At 47.4% G+C, this 20,754-nt stretch overlaps 1 protein-coding gene across 2 annotated transcripts in view; it reads right to left on the bottom strand.

Annotated features, from left to right (window-relative positions):
• Positions 1 to 4,755: 4,755 nt before the first annotated feature.
• Positions 4,756 to 20,754, bottom strand: part of GTF2IRD1 (GTF2I repeat domain containing 1) — a 67,771-nt gene continuing 51,772 nt past the window's right edge. The window contains exons 21-28 of one of the 2 annotated variants that reach the window (XM_084218973.1): positions 18,234 to 18,417; positions 17,647 to 17,675; positions 12,239 to 12,286; positions 8,137 to 8,214; positions 6,942 to 7,134; positions 6,450 to 6,487; positions 5,625 to 5,761; positions 4,756 to 4,851 (exon numbers count right to left, since the gene is read on the bottom strand). In XM_084218973.1, coding sequence (XP_084075099.1) covers positions 4,777 to 4,851; positions 5,625 to 5,761; positions 6,450 to 6,487; positions 6,942 to 7,134; positions 8,137 to 8,214; positions 12,239 to 12,286; positions 17,647 to 17,675; positions 18,234 to 18,417 — 782 coding nt within the window. In that variant the 3' untranslated portion in view covers positions 4,756 to 4,776. The remainder of the gene's footprint in view (positions 4,852 to 5,624; positions 5,762 to 6,449; positions 6,488 to 6,941; positions 7,135 to 8,136; positions 8,215 to 12,238; positions 12,287 to 17,646; positions 17,676 to 18,233; positions 18,418 to 20,754) is intronic. The other variant, XM_084218974.1, reaches the window with a different exon arrangement.

The following is a 20,754-nucleotide window of genomic DNA, read 5'->3' as shown; positions in this document are numbered from 1 at the left end:
TTTCGAAGCAGTCCATATAATTACAGTCTGATCCTGTGAGAGACATAATGCTCTTGTCAAATGCAATCAGTTCTGCTTTCTGAGCTGGCATGTTGGGGGTCAGAGCTTTGGCCTCTGTTATCTCGGGCTGAGTTACCACCACATTCCCAGCTTTTTGGGTTCCATTTTTCACAAAGCCGTTCCCATCCATGAAGAGTTCCCAATTGTATGGAAAATCACACTTTGAAAACCCAGTGCTCATAAAGGAGACAGAAGAGTCCTTGAACTTTATTCAAATAAAAGGAGAGAGGCCACTGAGGCACACACCCACGTGGCTTTCTCTCTTGGGTTTCTGGGGTGCACCCTCTTTTTATCCTAAACCCCTGGCCGCATGTTGCCTTCTTCCTTTCCCCACTGGCCAACACTAGGAAGGTACAGCCTTCCCGAACTGCTTACCACATGTTCCCCCCTTGAACCTGATTTTACCTCGAAGTTCAGAAACTCGAGCTTGTGCAGACCCATTTGACTGTTGGGGAGTCAGGCTGTCTGGGCTCTGCAACAATCCTGCTGCTTGAAGTTAGTAGAGACATTAAGACATTTCAAAGTCATTAACACCCACGGAATTGTTTGCAAAGAGGTTAGCACACATCTTCCCTATCAATCCCTCCTCTTAGTATTTCTCAATTAGTCTTTACAAACCCTAGTCATTATTAAATTAAACTTTTTTAACAATCTGGCATGGTATAAAGATTAAGTCTTGAAACACCCCCTCCCAACTTTTCTGCATCTGGCCCCTGCAAGAGGTGTGGCAAGTAAATACAAAGAAACAGTATACAGTAAATACAGTGAATAAAGAAGACATTAACAGGTCATATTAGCCCACTAATCACTAGAGGTCCTTGTAGATGATCCACAATGACCTCAGCTACTGATGGCTGAGGACTCCCATCCTTTTCCTCCTGCTGAGAAGTCCAGATCTCTGGGGTTTTAGAGACCTTTACTCAAATATGATGGGCCCACCCGTGTTCAGCTCTCCTGACTGCTCTTCCTGCAGTCCTGGTTGGATGTTGTGAACAGCAGAGTCCAAAGGCAGCATCTGTGCTAAGTGTCAAAGAGATTTCAAGAGACACAGTATCCTGGACGTGTACTGGTATACATCTTCCCTCTCCCCACCACATTGAAAATTAATTCCAAGGGGAATGATTTCCTCAGGGTTTGGCTCATTTTTGCCACGGCTCATAGCAAAAGCCGTGCCCGTGGCATCTTAGTTTCTGTCACCAGCTTCAAAGGTGTTTTTTTATTTGTCCATTCATCCTTTCTACTTGACCTGAATTCTCAGGATGCCAGGGGGTACGGAGGTCCCACTGAAGTCTCAAAGCAGCCATAATCCCTTGAAGGATTCCCCTGTAAAATGAGTTCCTGCAGCTCAGTCCACTGCCTCCATAATCTCATCCCCTCGAATTACTTGTTCAAAAAATACTTTAATAACTGACACAGTAGTTGCTGATGTGACCAGAAACACCCCTGGTTACCCTGCCAGCTGGCATACCACTGCCAGAAGATATATAAGCCCTCTCATCCGGGGCATCTCAGCAAAATGCAGCCGACATCCTTGGACACATAGCCCAAGGTCACTCCCCTGCCTTGCACTCCCCTTTGTCTGGCTATCAGCTTTAGCTGGGCAGCCCTCAATGGCTCGTTTTGCTAAAATAAAAAGACCCAAGGCATCTCAAGGAAGGTCTCTGCCAATCTTCAAGAGGCCAAATGACTCCCTCCATGGAGTTGTTTTAATATTTGCAGGGTGAAAGCTCCTGACATCCACTGTTTACTGTCCTTTATATAAATTCTCCCCTCTTTCTTCCACTCCACCACTTTTCATTCTCTCCAACACCTCTGGTGGAAAAGACAGCACCACCTCCCCCTCCCCCATCCCCCCCAGCAATGGCTGGGGAGCAAAAGGAGGATCCAGGAGACTTCTGGCAGAAGTGGTGCTTTTTGAACATCTGCATTGGCCAGCTGATTACCTGGAGAGCCCAGATAGCTTGAATCCTGAAACAGGCAAGTGGGCCTGCACAAGCTTGAGTTTCTGAATGTTCAGGTAGGGGGGATATGGAGCAGGCAGTTCAGGAAGGCTGTACCTTCCAGTACCTCAGCCAAAGGGGAAAGCAAGAGGGCAAGATGTGGCCGGGAGTTCAGGATTAAAGGAGGCTGTGTCCTCCAAGACCTCAAGAGAGAAAGCCCCACAGGCGTGTGCACCCAAGTGGCTCCTCTCCCTTAATTTGAATAAAATTGCAGGACTCCTCTGTCTCCTTTGTCAGGAAAATTAATCCACAAACACCAGAGGTTTATGTCCAAAAAGGAGACAGAGGAGTCCTGTAACTTTATTAGAATAAAGGGAGAGGTCATGGGGCATTCCCCATGGGATAGCTCAGAATTTTTAAAGGATGTAGCCTTGTTTTTCTCCTAATTTCCTGGCTGCATTTCCCTATCTCTTTCCCCCTTGCCTGAGGTACTTGAGAGGTACAGACTTCCTGAAATGTCTAATACCCCTCCTGTTTTTCTTTTTCCTTGTGTCCCTGTTCTTTTTCTCTAAATCCAAAGATGTAGCACAGTCTTGAGTGAGTCACAGTCTGTGTCAATTAGTGGAATTCCTATGGAATTTATGGCTCTCCCCGTTGCTTCTTTCACCTCTCCATATTTGGCCTTATCTATCATCAAGCCCACAGTTTGTTTGTAAACACACCTCCTTCTCATTCCTTTCACCTTTATGGACACTGGCTTTTCATAGCCTGATTTTCCACACGTCTCTGAATCATGTTTCCTAATTGGAGACGCCACAGGTTTAGTACCAGGCAGAAACAAGAAAGAATCAGATTTTGATGCAAATGCTCAGATGTTAAAACATATTTCTAACTCGGGTCACTGATACAGACTTCACCACTTTTATGCCATATCCTACATTTACCTGGGATTTTGTTATCTTGCGTGATCATTTACACCTAACTCCAGAGCAAATCCAAGTCCAGATCCAGGAAACTGCAGCTGCCTTGAGACATCTACTCACCACCAAATAACACTTCCATGCCCTGTCCAAAGCCTTCTCATGGCCTGAAGAGACCCAGACTCAAGCAGAGCGAGCACATGTAAAACAAATAAAGCAGCAGATTCCACTCAGAAAAACTGTCAGGAGTGATTTTGATCCTCTGTCTGTCACCATCTCCCCACCAGCTGACCACAGCTGCTGCTGTTGGGGCAGGTTTGCTGTGACAAGCCTGTGGTGACCCATCCTGCAGTCCTGGAGGGACACTCAGCAATGGTCACCTCACAGTGAGGCCACACATCACTGTCTATAATGACTCCAAAGCTAGAAGCTCCAGGGCTCCAGGATGTTTCTTCTTCTTCTTGGTTTCTCACATGACATTCCCACCGTGTCTCACCCATGCATGGCTCTCAGCAGGCACAAAGCACAGGTTAAACACACACAGGGGGAAGTCACAGCATTTGCTTCTGCTGCCAAACTCCAGGAATGGAATGGAAATATAAAGGGGGGAATTTCAAACGATATCCCTCAGTTTATTGGTTTGTTTATTATATGGGGCAAAGTCCAGGGTACATGGAGGAGTCTGGGGTCACCCCTGCATGCACTCAGCATTGCCACTTGCCGTGGTCCAGTGCAGTGGAGCCTGTGGAGCATCAGTGGGATCAGCCTGCAGAACAGGAGGCTCAGGGGGGACCTTCTTGCTTATAACCACCTGAAAGGATGTTGTAGCCAGGCAGGCAGTGGTCTCCTTGCAGGTAACAAGTGATACAACAAGAGGAAATGACCTCAAGTTTTCCCAGGGGATGTTTAGATTTGGTATTAGGGAAAATGTGTTTGACAAAATGGAGGTCAGGCATTGAAATAAACTGTCCAGGAAAGGGCAGGCATCACCATCATCCTGCCACCATTCAAGAAACATGTGGGTGTGATCCTTAGGCATGTGGTTCAGGGGTGAACATGGCAGTGCTGGCTTAATGGTTGGACTCAATCTTAGGGATTAAACAATTCCACAATTCTGTTGTGGGAGCTTCCTCCCCAAAAGGCATCAACACCTCCCATAAAATCAAAGAATGATAACCATAAAACCATAAATCGTGAAGGATTTCAGTGGCTGAAAATTTTTCCTGGTTCAAATGCCAGTTAAATGCACATAATCCAATCTTTCTGTGCTTTTCCAAGTCTGGGATGGCAGGAGACTTGACACAGGAGGGCTTGGGGGGATCTCACTTCTTGGGGGGCCCGAAACCTCCCTCCCCCTTAATCCAAATGCACTTGGGCTTCAGAGCCAACAGAACTCATGGGTGAAGGTGGCTGATGCTTGGGAGGGCTGGCTCCCTCCTCTGTCACCACTGCAGGTTGGTACCACTCCTCTGGCAGCTCTGTACATAAATTTTTACACATTTGAGCTAAATTAAATGAAGCATTAAAACATTTCAGACCTCTTGGCTTCAGGCACTGATGACACTAAGGATTTACTGAGCTGCCAAAGCCCAACAAGGCCTGTCCAAGGGGTGCCCTTCTGTCCTTATGCTTACCTATAAATGTTATTTATCAATATGATATGCAATAAAATAAGTACTTTTAAGAGCAAGGCAACACTTTTTATTTTTATTTAAAAAGGCCTTGATGGCAGGAATATAGTGTAAAAATCATTGGAAAAACTAAAAGGCATCGATACATATTGGAATATACACTTTTTACATAAATTACATTTATTTATTTTTCTTTCATTTGAGGTTCTTATTTGATATTGAGGTCTAATAGTTAATAGGTCCTGGGATCTGGACGTTTAGACCACCATAGTCTAACATGTACATGTTCATGGGCCATTGCTGAAAGAGAGGGAGAGAAAAAGAAGGCAAAAGTCTCCGTTAGGACACAACACAAAACCATGCATACATCAAATCTCTGACATGTTCCAACAACTGGCTGTTGCTCCCACCTTCCAAGTAAGAGAAAAGAACCAACCCCAAACCAAAACACCATTAGCAAGCTTGACAAAACCCCTTTTAAGTTAAGTTTTTATTTCTCTTGTGCATTTTTGGGAAATTTTATTTGGTATCATCCTCAACTGAAGCCAAGCCCTGAAGGAGCGCAGTTGTATGCACCTCCCTGACTTCATCTCCTATTTTTCCTGTTTTGTGGCATTCTAGAACTCTGCATTGCTCCCAGAACTGAGCTAGAGGTATACCCAGCACAGCTTGGACTGTGGGGAACCTCCAGGTTGTGCTGAGGGGCACCACAGGCCCGAGGTGATGTCACCAGCACTCGTGCTTTAACCCAGGAGGGTGGAGGGGTTTGCTTGAGCCTGTCTCATATGCAGCACCCACTAAGCTGAGCACCCTGAGGCACACTGCAGGAATGCAGGAGAGCCCCTGGGGCTGTCAGGCTCGCTCTGCTGACCTCCCCCAGACAAACCCTGCAGAAAAAGACAGCCCCACAGATGTGCCTCCTCCTTTGCCAAACCTGCTTGTGCCTTTTTATATCATACTTTAGAGTGTTTGTCAGGTGGAGGGAGGTGGTGACAGCTCGAGGAGAACAGAGCAGCATCCTGAAGCAGAAAGATAGGTAGGCAGTAACCCCCCTAATATCTGGAAGGCTTTACCACAAGCGAGATCTGATTTGTTGATGATGTAGACTCCATATTGGAAGAAGAGGAAGAGGAAGAAGAGGAAGAGGAAGATACCGAGTTCCCTTCGGAGATCCTCTTCCGCTTCCGTTTGGGAACACTGATGTCTTTCTCTGCAAGGAGAGAGGGAAGGCATGAGGTGTCCAAGCCCTGAGAGTTGTCCCTAAATGTGGGGACTCATCCTGCCACTCTGACCTTGCCCTCCACAGAGCATCCCCTGCAGTGCTGCCCCTGGTGACCCAGGCTTGGCCCCGGGAGTGGCACAGAGCTGCCAGCTTTGCTCACACTGCAGGCACGCTCTGCCTCGCCAGATCTCCCTTCTCTAGTCATCCACCCCTTTTCATAAAACACAGGATTGTAGTTGTCTCTAGGACTGCTAATTCTGGCACATTTGATTAAAACTGAGATTTTTCAGAATGATGGGACAGAGGGAGAAACACCTTCCCAGTGATGACAGAAAACCTTGTTGACTTAGAAATTCAACTGCTAAGTGATGGCTCAAATCAAGGGCTTTAACCAGGGAATAAATTGCTCATGGTGAGTAAATTGCTAATGGGAGAGGGATAATCACATCCTCCAGAAGATACTGAAAGTTTGACCCAAACAGCCCAGTCTTCCCACAGCCCACAGAAGTGGACTCCTCCAAGCGGTTGGTTTACTCTGGAACAGATGCTGAGCCTAAATTTGGTAGGTAGGATCTTCTCCCCATGTGGGAAGTTCAAACCCCACCTCACAACTCCCACCCATTTTCTCTCCCACAGTGCCAGGAAAGCCACAGTTATGTCCCAGCCCTTCCCTTACCTGTTTGTTTGGCCTCGGTGCAGATTTCAGCAAATGGCCTGTGCAAGAGACAAGGCACGAGTCAGTGGCTTCACCCTGTGTGCCTGCCTGTGCTGGGACACAGCCTGACCCTGAGCTGACTTCCCCAACACCCCTTGCTGTGGACAGGGGACTTGGAGCATCCCCAGTGCATCCTGGAGAGAAGCAACCTGAAAGAGCTCAGCTGGGTCTCTAAGCTACCAGCCCCTATGTCACATTCCTTCCCAGCATCACCATCCCAAATCCCACAAGAAAGAGGGGACAAATTGGCCCTGTAACCCTTCACTGTGCCCACCCATGGGCAGGGACCTCCCTGCAGCACAGGACAGAGGATGCCAGGGATGGAGCAGGTTCTCCACAGCTATGTGGGGCTCCGGTGGCCTCATGCTGAGTTGCTCTGCTTATGGCTGAAGGAGCAAGGACAACACTTAACAAACAGAAACATCCCTCCCCCACAAAGCTGGGAAAACTTACTGGAGCTGGTTTATAATCACTATTCGGATGCTCTCCCGTGCCTTCAGGATCTTCTCCAGCCGATGAATGTCGTAAGTGTTGGGGTTTCTGAACGGGATATCGTCCGGCAGCCCCGTCACCTCCACAGAGTCAGGACTGTCCCTGATGAGTTTATAGGGCACCATGACAGGCCTGTTCAAGCCCAGAGCCTCTCCTGTAATGGCAGAACAGAGGACAGCACAACAGCTTTACCCTGCAGGGCTCCAGAAACAACCAACTGAAGGACCAAGAGCCCTGGGGGACTCTGGGATGCCATGGCTGCTAAGGTGCCCAACCTTTGTTGCAGTCACATCCCACCCAGCCATTTTACATGGACCTGCCCAATTTATTGTCTGCTCTGTTAGTCTCTATTCTGAATTCTGCCAGGAGCCTCAGGTCAGTTCAGAATACACACACTGCCCCACTCGCCCAAGCCCATGGCTGGACCAGCAGCAGCAGCATGCAAGACAGCCCAGGACAGAGGGGAAATGGAAGGGATTTGCCCATTTCCTCTTGCCTCTGTACATCAGCAGGTCTGGGGGTCATTGGGGTGGAGATCAAAGCCATCCTCATCATCACATCACATCATCACATTACTCCTGCCCATTTCTTGACTCAATTTATCTCTTTAGCCTCCACAACATCCTACGGCAGTGATACACCTCAGTTTAATTCTTTGCTGCATTAAAAGCCCTTCCTTGTCCTGCTGCTCACCTCTCTGAGTACCCCTTCATTTCCTGCTCACTGGGGAGCAGAGAACATCCCTCACTCCTGTGCTGTTTCTGACTGTAAGAGCCTGGTCCCACCTTGCATCTCTGCAGCCCCAAAACCTGAAGCTGTCAGTGGCTGCACAGCTACATTTCTGGCTTTCCTCCCAGAGAGTTTGTCCCACCAAAGGCTGACATCAGACTGAACAAATCCTGATGCTGTGCTGCATTTTGCCATACCCCCTCCCCTCTCCAAGGGGACAAGAAGGCAATGGTCCCACCTGCCAAGAGTGAGACACAGGCACATCCCTGGGGACAGGCTGTAACATGGAGCAGCAGGACAATATCTGTGCTGCAGCAGCTGCCATGGGCTTGGGCTATAAATAGAGGCCTTTGTGGAAATAATTTTAACTGTGGCTGCTCTCAGCAGAACCAGCCTCACCCTATGGTGCCTACAAGCAGGGACTCACCGTATTTTTCATTGAAAAGCTCTTTCACTTGCTCTCGCAGAATCACCTTCTCTCCAAGCCTGTTGGCATCATCCTCATCTGCAAAAGCAAGAAAGAACAGAACTTAACTTGTTTCCTTCTGAGCCCCTGGAAAACCAATGTCACTGACACAATGCAGGACAGTATCTCTGTCCCTCTGCCCCAGCATGGCCTGGGGACACCTCAGAGGGGCTGCTCTGTGCTTGCACCCTGCCACACCTTTCAGAGCTGTGCAAAGCAGCTCTAAAATGCTGCCAGATCTCCACTTGCCATGTGCTGCCACAGCTAAAAGCATTTTATATCTACTTTGTGGGGCTGTAAATGGCTAGAAAAAATGCAAAGCAATGAAGACTCAAGCCCTCAGTGCCATGAATGCTCCCACAAGTGACATCAAGGAATGAGAGAGCACTTCTTTGGCTAAGCTCCTAAGTGAAGTATTGTTTTATAATATGCCATATAATCAGCTTGGCTTTCCTAGCTTTTTTAGTTATCCTCATTGTGCTAAACAGTTTCTCTTCCATTCTCTCATGTCAAACAATGTGCCTAAGTCAGTAGATTTTTACACTCATCTGTTTAGCATCCTCAGGAGGCTCCAGGACAAATCATTGGGGTCATGACCTTAATCTTTGACCTAGGGTCAAATGACCCTAACCCTAACCTGTCCCTTTAATGCCTTTTTTTCCCCAGAGGTACAAAGCACCAAGTGAACACACCTTATCTGCCTCTTGCTGTGGTCACCCCTGCAGCTGCCAGCAGGCTGGGATGCACAGTGCAGGGCCAGCTCAGTGGGGTGGGCTCCCAACCTCCTCTCCTCCCAAAGAAGATCCTCCCTGCACCCAAGGCAGGCACTGCCACCCACTGGATAAAAATCATGGAACCACTGCATGGTTTGGCTTAAAAAGGACCTTCTAAGACCATCCAGTTCCAAGTTTCTGCCATGGCCAGGCACAGTAAAGGTGAGCTCTGTGCAAGTGCTGGCTCGGGTGATGGTGGAGGGTGGCTCAAAAGGGTAGAAAGAGGTGCTGGGAGATGCTGCCCAAATCCCATCTTTAGTATTGGCATCCTCAGGTGTCTCAAACAACATTTAATCACAGTCTTTCTGTCAATGCTTTGAGCCAAGAGGTTTGAAGGCAGCCCTCAGCACCAGGCAGCTCAGGACATTTTGGGGGCAGAGGCTGCCAGCAGACATTGTTCAGGCCCTTGCTCAAAGTCCCTTTCCAGCTCTCCTGGAGCCTCTTTAGGCACTGGAAGGGGCTCTAAGGTCTCCCAGGAGCCTTTTCTTCTCCAGGTGAACACTTCCAGCTGTCCCAGCCCAGCTCCAGAGCAGGAGTGCTCCAGCTCTTGGCTGGGTTTGTGGCCTCCTTTGGACTCATTCCAGCAGGTTCAGGTGTTGTGCTGGAGGCCTCAGCCAGATGCTGTGCTTCAGGTGGGGTCTCACCAGAGCGATTCACAGTGGGCTTTTACAGCATCAAGGTGATCCCTGCAAACCCTGGCATGAGGGATCAAGGCATCCTCTGCCCCCCAATCTGCAGCTATTCAGTTTCATTTTGTGCAATCACATGATTATGATTTTATATTATTTTGAGCAATCATATGATTTTTGTTTTGGTTTCAAGCAAATATATGGCTGGAAGTTTAGTTTTAAATGCAAGGTGAAAATCCACTGCAAGTCCCTGTCCCCTGCATGGGACTGATTTCAGTGCTCAGCACTCCAGGCAGAAAGATCCCATCCCACATCTCAGCCACTCTGCTGCTGTGGGTGCTGGAGAGAAGCTGGCAACCTCAAAGCTCTGCACCCTGCTACTGCAGGGTACAGCCTCAAAAAAGCCTCTTCTCCACCTGGAAAACAATTGCTTCATCTGGATATTGCACACACACACAAAAACAAAAAAAAACCTCCAAAAAACCAAAACAACCACCAAAAAACCAAACCCAAAAACAAAACCAAAAACAACCCAAGAACTTTCTGCTCAGGGGCCAGTTGTGCTTCAAATCCAGAAATGGCAACAAAGCAGCTTGAATGGCATGGAGCAAAACATAAATAGAACAGATGAAGGTTTCTAAGTGATGCCTTGCAGTGCCACTCTGGAGGCCATGGAGGACCAGAGGGGACAGCCCTGAGGGCTCCCCCTGTGACTTCCTTGTCATCACTGCTCAGTTTCTGGGCTGTATATACGTACCCGTATGGATGTGTAGATGGTAGCAGACAAAGACACACCAAAATTCAGTGTTCTCACTCATTTAATTCTCTGGGACTGAAAAATGCAGCAGATCTTTCCTTTCTGCTCCTGCCCCAAATGACCCAAGTGCAAGAAAAAAGATCCCAAGGGATCTTGTTTTTTCCACCTTGAGGTGGGCACTACTCCCAAATTCCCATTCAAGGACACAAACAAATGTCATGAAAATCCTGGAACTGAGCATGCATAACAGTGAAGCCAAAAAGCAGCCTCTGGCCAGTGGCACTGCTTCCCAGGGACTTACCCCTCTGTGCCCAGGCAAGAGGGATCTCCATCTCCCTTTGACTTTACCCATTTGGGTTTGGAATTAATCAACTCTGGGAGTAAACTGAAGGAAGAAGAAAATCAAGGAAGCAACTAGTGCTTCTGAATCCTTCCCATAAAGCAGGTTTATCCATGCTGCTGGCTTCAGGTCTGTGTTAGCTTTTTTTTTTTGGTAATTAAAATAGTAGCTAGTTGATTTTTTTCCCCCCCAATTCTGCTTGCCTGAAGTCAGCACTTCTGCACTCCACAGGCATTTACATACAAGTGGTCACAGTTTTAAAGCACTACTTACTTTTTTTCTATAGGATTTGTCAGAGCTTAACATTTCCTTGAGAGACACCAAGCTACTTTTAGTAATTATTAAAACTGAGGTTTAGGTGTCTGCTGTTGGGCAACAGAATCCAAACCACTGCTTATTCTTCTAGTGACTCAAAAAAACCACACAAAACCAAATCTGAGGCATCTCTTGGATAAATAATGGCTCTGTCTGTGTTCATGATGTCATGGGCAGAGCCTTGATCTCAGTGGTGAAGCCACAGCATAGTTGGGCAGAGTACCCAATGAAGCCTTCTTCCTTTCCATGCCCCGACCTGTACCCTCAAACACTGCTCAAGGGGATGCCTGTCCTCTGCTCAGCCACTGCTCCTGGAGTAACAACCTCCTGTTACCCAAAGACTTGTCCTGAAGCCTGTTTCTTTAGGAAAACTCACTGCCCAACACATCTCACTGAGAATATGGCTCAGATCCTTTCTGCAGGCAACCCCAGGCTCATCAAAGAGATACTCAGCTGGCAGGCTGAGGGCAGGCTCCTTACAGCAGCCTGCCCTGAATCCTAAGAGGAGTCTTTCCTCTTCCAGCCCTGAATCCTAAGAGGAGTCTTTCCCCTTCCAGCTTCCATGGCTGCAATTCAGTTATACCCCTGTGTAAATCCAGAATAAATTTGCTGACTTTACTGAAGCTATTCTGCAGTAATTCAGGTTTAAATGCAGTTTGAATTAGCTTAACATATGTATGTTTTCAGAGCAGAGCTATAAACTTGTGGCAGCAGCAATTAACCCCTAGACCCACAGCCAAAATCCCAGCTGGTGGCACTGAAGCTGGATCTGCTGTAGCTATGCCATGCCCTGCCACAGGCACAGGTCAGCTCTTCCTTACTCCTGTACATCAGTCTGTCTTACATCCCTGGAGCCTTCATGGCTACTCACCAACCCTGACCCATGGAAATGTGTTAAAGCAAAGCAAAAACAACCCCAACTCAAACCCATGGAAGCACTCCTTATGAATGGCAAGTGGATTTGTAACAAATTAATTGCTGGGACACATGGATGAAGATGAGAAGAACATGGCAGGTTGGTTTGGCTGGAGTGATGGCAGCAATGCTCAGGGACTACAGCAGCAGTGCTTAGAGATGCAGAAAGGATTAACAACAACAATAAAACACTGTATCATTCAATTCTGCATACCACAGGGAAAAAAAAACAATACCTGAAATTTGGGGGGGTTAGACATTTTCATTCCCATATTGAAACACAAGAGCATTTCTTGTCTGCTACCATCTACGATGCACCACCTGAGCTACGTACCATTGAGGGCAGCATAGGCTTTTTCCAAAGATGTTATCCGTCTAGGGGCTACAGCACAAGGTAATGGGAGACAAAAACAAAAAAAGAGAAAGAAAAAGAGATCCATGAGTGCTGCAGCTTGGTTTCTTGGTCACAAACAAAAGCAAAACCCAGGATTAAAGTTCCTCTGGCCCCTCGGCACAGAGACATTTTGGTAGCTAATAACTGCCTGGCAAGTTATTTACTGGTGAGCTTGGCTCTCCACCTCATACCAGGACCTGCTTTGCTGGAATGTGTGATTAAGCCTGCAAGCATCCCTTTGGCTCTCCTGAGCAGCTCAAGGTCCACATGTGCATAAGGATGCATGGCCAAATGACAGCATTTATGGCATGTGACAGAGCAGCAGCAGCTGCCTTGCACAGCTGCTCCAGTGCCAGAGGAAAAAAAAAAAAATCTCAGGTTAAAGCAGATGAAAAGCAAACAGGGAGATCATGACAGTTCTGCATCAATAAGAGAAATGGGAGAAAAAGGAATCCCTAAGGAGAGGCTGTGCTTGCCACTGACTCCAAAGTGAACAGTGACATAAAAAGAAATTAACTTCCTGCAGAAACGCAGCCAGGGATGGGACTATGGCCTGGATTTGCATGATGGGCAAAAGCAGGAATGAAGTGGCTCATCCTGCTGAAGTCACAGCCACAGGGAGAGCTGTGGGGAGGTCAGGGCTGCAGCACCAGGGCAAGGAGGGGGCGTAGAGGGGAGGCTCTTGATGCCAAACTGCTGTGAGCTGACACCAGCAAACAGAAGGGGACTTGGGAGACAGCAGGAGCATGTGTCCAAATCTCCTCAGCAGGGGCAGAAGCAATCTGAAGTAGCTCAAATACCTAGCTGAAAATACGTGTTGCCCATTTCAAGCAGGCTCAGGAAAGCAGCCACTGCAGCACAGAGCTCTGCTGGTGCCCTGCAGGGGGAGGAGAGCCCTTCAGTTCAGCAGCTCACAGGAACAGAAAAAACATGTGGCTCTGCTGCAGGCACTGAGCTTTGGGTGTCGACCCACAGGAGCTGGGGCTCTTCATCCCTGAGCTGCAGGAAGACAAATTCTGCCAAAAGTACTTGCAGCAGCACCACTCACTGCTGTGCTGCAGGATCCTGCCCCAAAATAAGAAATGATCTCTGCAGCCTGGTCCCCAAATCTCTGGTGACACCCTGTGGGCAGCACCCACTGCACTCAATGCTTCTGCAGGGGGGAGGAGATGCAGATGGGTCATGCTGGTGCTGGGAAAGCCAAGCTAAAAATCCAAGCCAAGAGGGAGCAAGGTCCTGGCATGGCTTCTGCCAAGGGGGAATGCAGGCAGGAGCACAGGCAGACTGCAGGCAGCAAGGGAGAGAACATATGGCAGGATCTTTCCAATATGGCTCAGAACTGGTTGAGAAAAGGCAGCATGGCATTTCCTTTGGTTGGCAGCAACTCAAAGGCTTTTGCAGCATTTCAAGGTGCTGTTAGGAAATTACCTTAAGGAAGGTAATTTGAATTTCTTGTCCTGCTAACTCAAACGTGGCATTCAGCCCTGAACCATAGGAAGCTTCCCACCAGGTTCAGGGCAACTGTCCTGCAAGGATGGAGTGCATCCCAACGTGCCAGGATGGAATAGCACCCATCTCACCCTGAAAAATGAGGGGGTTGGGGTCTCTGAAGGACACAAGAGGATGTGAGGGTGGTGGAGAGCAGGAGGAAGGAAAGAGCAGAGTGAACACAAGGCCTTGGATGAGCTGGGTGATGTGCTGCCCTCTCAGTGCCACACACAGAGGCAAATGGGAAAAGGAGACCACAGCTAGGGAAAGAAAAAGGTGATTGGAATCACAAACATGCTTGTAAACAGGCTTTGAAGCTCCACAGCTATTCACACCTGCTTGAATTTTAACCCTCATAATTATCCATATATAAAAATGTATATTTTTATACACACACACACACACAGACACACACACACATATATATATTCAACCTGCCTGAATTTTCACCTTAGACTAGAAAGAGTGACCATTTGAACACTCAAAAATAATCACCCCAGGCCTGACTGGTGGGTTAAAAAGGGTTGGGGGGGTGAAGGGAGATGGATATGGACTTTGAAAAGCAACCTGGTGATGGAGCAAGATGTGCTCAGCCCTCATCACAGCTTTCCTCTTTTCTATTTTTCTTGCTAGGAGTTTCCAATGCGAGGCACATCTCATCAAAGTCTTGAGGAGGATTGTGCTCTTGTGATTAAAAAAAGAAATAAATATGTGTGTATATATATATATATATAAAGGATGCCTGGATGTGTGGGTTTTTTAATTAAATAACACTGCCTGCCCTACTTTATTAATTGGAGTATGGAAAATAATCTATCATGATGGTAGGGAGCTTGGGGAATAGGACAGATGGAGCTGGTCTACATTTTCAATCAAAGCACATTAAAATTAACATACAGAAAGATTTTTTTGTGTGTATGTATGCGTGTGTGTGTGCTATATTACTTATGCTTGATAGTATTTTTCAAAGGCTCATATTAAGCCAGTTTTGTATCTGTGCCTCAGGAAAGAAAAAACAAAAGGATGAGTGTAGTGTTTATAGCACTAGAGCTTCACCCCTGCTCACTCACTCCTGTTTAATGCTGGAAGATCATGCTGCTTTCCAAAAGGGGTTTGGAAAGTCTCTTTTGCAGAGCAGAGACCAGCAGTGTGGAGAAGAGGCACTGGAAATCAGAAGGAGAACTTCTGGATGCCAGGAGAGTTGTGCTCCTGGGCTGAAGGACCTGGGGAGGCCATGCAGGTGAAGCGATGGCACTGGTGGCCTCAGGGCCATTGTCCCATCTTTGAGAGGCTGGAAACCTGCACTGCTGAAGGGGTTTTTTTCCAAAAATGAGCCTCATTTCCTGCAAAATTCCCCTCCTTCTGCAAGCAGCATCCCTGCAGGCACACAGCCCCCTGCTTCTCCTGCACTAGCAACTCCCCCATCTCCCATTCAAGGAAAAATACCACCTCAACATACAAATTACAGATTCTCTTGAGAAAAAGGCACATGAGGTACTTAGATTATATTGAAATCCTTGAACCTGTTTCTGTTACACTTAAAAAATGGGTGTCCCCAAAAGAAAGAGATCCATGGTCCTGCAGTTACCAATTTCAGCAATGCAGGAGGTGCACAGCTTTAAAGCATATTAAACCCCATAAAGGTTTAACCTAAAAGGTTAAAGGTTTAACCTAAAGGCAACTAAAATCACTCCAATGTGATTTGATTTTAAAATTAGATTAAATATCCCTTTTTCCTAAACATGTGTACATTTCATGTAATTTTTAAGCCAAAATGATCCACAAAACCCATTAGCTTTCCTCATATTTATGATTTTACCTCCTGAGCTTTCCTGCTTTTAGAGACCTCTGCAATGCCATACTTGGGAGTAACTACTGCTTTCATTTTAACCCTCCTCTGTGAAATAAAAGTGATTTTCATTGGCTTTATTTTAATGCCAAGCATGCTGCTGCTCTTCATTTACATTACAGGGCTTCACTACACAGCATTGAAGACTCTTTAATTTAAATTTTTAGTGACCTATGGCTAGTTGGAAATAATTTTGTTAAGGCAGATGAAAAGCAATCAGAAAACTGCATCACTGTACTGCCATCAACCACTTTGGTGTAGTGGGGTGGAAAATCAAACAATGGGTTAATTGCTGCCTGTGGGGATTAGGGAGGGGCAAAATACAATCAGCTCTTCTCTGGAAGAGACATTCCAGTAGTAATCTGACTACTAAAAAATACTTATGAGTCCTGAAACTGTCTCTGAAGATTTGGCAAATAGGGGAAATTGTCTATAACAAATTGAGATGTCAAGTAAGAAAAAAACCCTCACCTGTATCTGCTCTTATTTAAAACCTCAGTGGGAGTGAAACACCCAGCCTGGCAGGGGTGCTGTTACCTGCTGAGCCCACTTGGGTACTGAAATACACATAAAATATATCTTTGGGTTTCTGCTAGAAGGCTGGTCTGTGAGGGGAGCATTCAGTTGGAGAAGGAGGGAAAAAATGTTGTGCATTGAAAAGAAAATCAATTTCCTCTACATCTCTTTTTCTCAGGCTGTGTCTCCCAGCCAGGTAGCAGCCTGATGTATTTCCCTTCTGATGTGCTCCCTTGTTAATGGTGTGATTTGTGTCAGATCAGCATCTCTTAACAGAATTTTACTGTTTTAGAGTGGGGGAATGGAAAGACAAGAGGTGGCTGGAGGAGTGCACACACAGCCATGGAATCCTGTGGAAAACCAGAGTTCTGCAAAACTTGTGCTTCAGTGAGGGCTCATCTTAGGTGCAGCTGATGTGAACTGGCACATTGCTGCTTAGGACTGAAAGATACAAGTCTAAGGCCAAGTTCCACAGAGGTCTTGGGGGACCTCCCTGTCACTGGCTGGGACACAGAGACACAGAAGTGAACACATGGACCATGCCTGAATTTCCTAGAACTGAACACATGGACCATGCCTGAATTTCCTAGAAGTGAACACATGGACCATGCCTGAATTTCTTAGAAGTGAACACATGGACCATGCCTGAATTTTACTGACAGCTCACCTTCTGTAAAAGCTCTAACACCTTTCTGCTATTCCCAATAAGGGCATATAAATGTTTTCCTGTCTGTCATATTTGTCTTTCCTAAACTGTGCCATTGCCATGGAGGCTGGCCAAGGAAATGGGAAGCCATGAATAAAGATGACAAGGTTCTTTGCACCCATCTGTGCTCTTCCAACAGTTGTAATTACAGACATTTAAAATCAAGACAGGTTTTTACCCACATTTCTGACAGCAACCCTCTTTTCTGAGCAGCCAAGAAATGAGAGACAGCTATTGCAGGGATTGACAGTGAAGGACATGGCTCTGGGATGATGATTTGAGCAGCTGTGCATGGAGTGCACCCTGGACACCCTGTCCTCTCCTCTGCCATGTCTTCCCTGCTGTATCTGCCTGTAGAATGTTCATGAGCTGGAGTGGACCTTCACTGCCATGCTACTGCAGCCCAGCATGGACCCTTGTGGTTAATCACAACCTTCCCTCTCCACCCAACCCACCAGCTCATTACAACACAGATTTATTTTAAGAAAGCACTTAAGAAACTGGGTGCTTTCTTAAATACAGAAAACAGATCCCTGCCCTAGATTAGTTCTTGGAAAATGCCATCATTTCATGGCAACAGTAGCAGTACTGATGGGTGATGCTGAGGCCAACTGTCTCAGGCAACAAATGCACCAAACAACAACAAAACCAAAGTGGGAAAGCCCAGGAAAGTGAAGTAGAACAACCTTCCTCTAGCTGACAAAATTATTGCTTGCCATCCACAGTTTACAACTCCCTGACCACCACTAAACCAATGCATTGCTTAGGCAAAAAGGTATCATCTCTTACCAGGTTTGGGGATGAGTCCTTGAAAAGGCCTGTGAAAAAGAAGGAAAAAAGGAGATTTAAAATGAAATGGTACCAGGAAGCAAGCATGCCTTGGCTGAACAGCCTCCTGTGGCCCATGGAAGGCTGGGATCAGCCTGTCCTTCACACAACCCATGTGGGACCAGCAGCTCTGTGGGGATGAGGTCCCTGCTTGGGGCAGCAGAGGACCCTGCCACAAACAGAGGGTGCTAAAGCACAGCAGGGCTCTGAGCACTGCCCTGCATCACCAATAATCTGTCACAAGCCTCCTAAAAAAGGGGCTGGGAATTCTCTGTCTGGAGATCAATCCCACCAAGCACCTTCTTCTCCTGCCACTGCCTTCCCCATCATCTCCTCAGGCAGTGGATGGGAAGAAAGCAGGAGTGTCTGTTTTAGAGTCCCTTCCTTTCTGATGAACCATTAGCTGCCACCTTAATTGCTGTCTTGGGGGACTGGAGGCACTCACAGACCTGCCCCAGTGGGGCTGCAGAGCAGGGAATGCTTGAGGCGGGCTCCCTCCTCTCCCCATCTCTGGCTCCACAGGATGGCTGACACCTCTCACCACATACCTTGTCACAGTGAACTTGATTTTATCAGCAACAGCCAGTATCCTCTCCAGGTTCTGGGAGCCAAAGGTGCAGGGCTTCCTGAAGGGGATCCCAGGAGGCAGTCCCTCTATGATCACCGACCCTGGGTTGCTCTTAATGCGTTTGTAGGGCACTTGCACGGGGTATTTAATCCCCAAGGCCTCACCTAGGAGGGAAGTGAGTGGTAATTAAGTACTGAGAATGCCAGGGATGCCATTTCTGCTGCAGCTCTGGCTTTATCTCCAGCCCCACCAAGGCACAGCACAGTGTGAGCAGGCTGCTGGGGCACCAGGTCAGCATTAAATCAAGGACCTACATTTTCAGGCTGCCTCCATGATGGCACTGGAGGGGTCCAGCAGAGCTCATGGGGCCAAGGAGATGCACTGTCCTGCATCATGATGCCCATGCCTTGCAGTAGGAGGGATGGGAAGCTGCTGCTCTTTGTTTTGGGATGTTATTTGGAGATAACTCCACAGCTGTGTTCCCTCTCTTAGGCCTGGCTGTGGGATTGAGGTTACTTATTTCCTTGCAAGTACCTGGACAAGTCTTACCCCTGCTGGAACTTCAGCACAAGCAGTACATTGGTGACATCAATGTGTGGGGCAACAGAGCAGAAGAAGGTTTTGAGAAAGGGGAGAAGGTAATTCAAGTCCTCCTAAAGGCCAGCTTTGCCATAAAGCAAACTAAGGTCAAGGGACCTGCCTGGGAAATTCAGTTTTTAGGAGCAAAATGGCAAGATGGATGCTGTCAGATTCCAATGGAGATGGTCAACAAAACAGCTCTGTTCTCAGCAAACAGCAAAAAGAAAACAGGCTTTCCTTAGGTGCTGTTGGGTTTTGGAGGATACATATTCCAGATTACAGTCAGATTGTAAACCTCTATGACATGACATGGAAGAACAATTTTAGGTGGGGTCCTGAGCAACAACAAGTTTTTGAACAAATTAAACAGGAGATTGTTTAGGCAGTAGCCCTTGGGTCAGTCAGGACAGGACAGGATGCAAAGGATGGGCTCTGCACCACAGCTGGGGAGAATGGTCCTTCCTGGTCCTCTGGAGAGATTCCAGAACAACCCCTGGGGTTCTGGAGCTGGGAATATGAAATATCTGAGGCCAGCTGCACCCCAACTGCAAAAGAGATACTGCCTGCTCATGAAGGGGTTTGAGCTGCCTCAGAAGTGACTGGCACCAAAGCACAGCCCCTTCTGCACCCCAGCTCCCAGGGCTGGGCTGGGGGTTCCCAGGGAAAGCCCTGCAGCACACACTGATGCTGCAGGGACTGTGTGGGTAGCACTGATCATGCAGAGAGCTTGAACAGGAAATCCCACTCACCCTGGGATCCTGGGAGTCACCATGGACTGGCCTGACAGTGAAAATTTTCAACTATTGTCATCATCATCATTATTGAATAGAAGGTGACATGTGCTGAGGAGGCCCCACCCTACAACCAGCTACCAGAAAATGAAGAGTGATACACTCTCTTTACTGACACTTGTTGTCATTGTAGGGATTCACTGAAAATGGAAAGCTGCCATATGGAGTCCTACATGGTGAGTCACAGAAGCTATCAAGGGACACGGTGATCAAGTCAGGTTGCAGAGCTGAAAGTTGTCCAGCTGCCTCTAGAGACTGCTGAGCAAGAGAAATGGCCAGTGCTCCACCTCTGCACTGACACATGGATGGCAGCAAATGCTCTGTGGGGGTGCCTGGATCAATGGAAAATGACCAGTTGGCAGTAGAGAGGGAAACCCACCTGGGCTGCTGAAGTGTGACAAGATATTACTGCCCATAGAGAAGTTAGCTGTAAAAGCCTGTCATTTTAGATACAGACATACAGGAGAGTTGGGCTACTGAAGAGTATCACACAATGGGCAGGTGGATTGGGCTGCCAAGGTTGAAGTATTTCTGGCAGATCTGGCCTGGCAACATAAGGGTGAATTATTTCTAGCTCAGTGACACCTGACACCTCAGGTCATCAAGGAAGAGCTTCGTGATGGAGGTGTGGACTCAACCATGGTCACCATCTGCCAGGTTATCCATGACTGTGAAACATGAGCTGAGATCAAAGCAAGCCAAGTGGGTAAAGCCCCTGTGGGGGGGCAGTGGTCTAAATATAAGTATGGGGAACCTGCCAGATTGACTGCACCACGCTGCCTGAAACCTGCCAAGGCAAGCACTACGTGCTCACAGTGGTAGAAGGCACCACTGGATGCTTGAGGACCTCACACTACATCCTGTGCCTTGAAACATCTTGGAGGGATGGCAGTGACTACAGGAATTATATCTGTGCTTGTGGATACACACATACACACATGTATATAGTTGGAAAGTGTAAAATTTTGGCATGATGTAAGTGGTATAGAATAAGGGATTCTGGCCAGGACAGGGTTAATTTTTGCAGCAGCCAGGTGAGGGCAAGGCTAGGACCTAGAGCTTATTCTATATCACCTCACATCACTTTCCAGGAATGAGGGAAGAGGTCCTTTCTGGTTAAGTATGTGTGGC

The sequence above is a fragment of the Fringilla coelebs genome (genome assembly GCF_963513975.1).
Source record: "Fringilla coelebs genome assembly, chromosome: 20".
Classification (NCBI taxonomy): Eukaryota; Metazoa; Chordata; class Aves; order Passeriformes; family Fringillidae; genus Fringilla; species Fringilla coelebs.
This window is presented reverse-complemented; position numbering and strand designations above follow the sequence as displayed.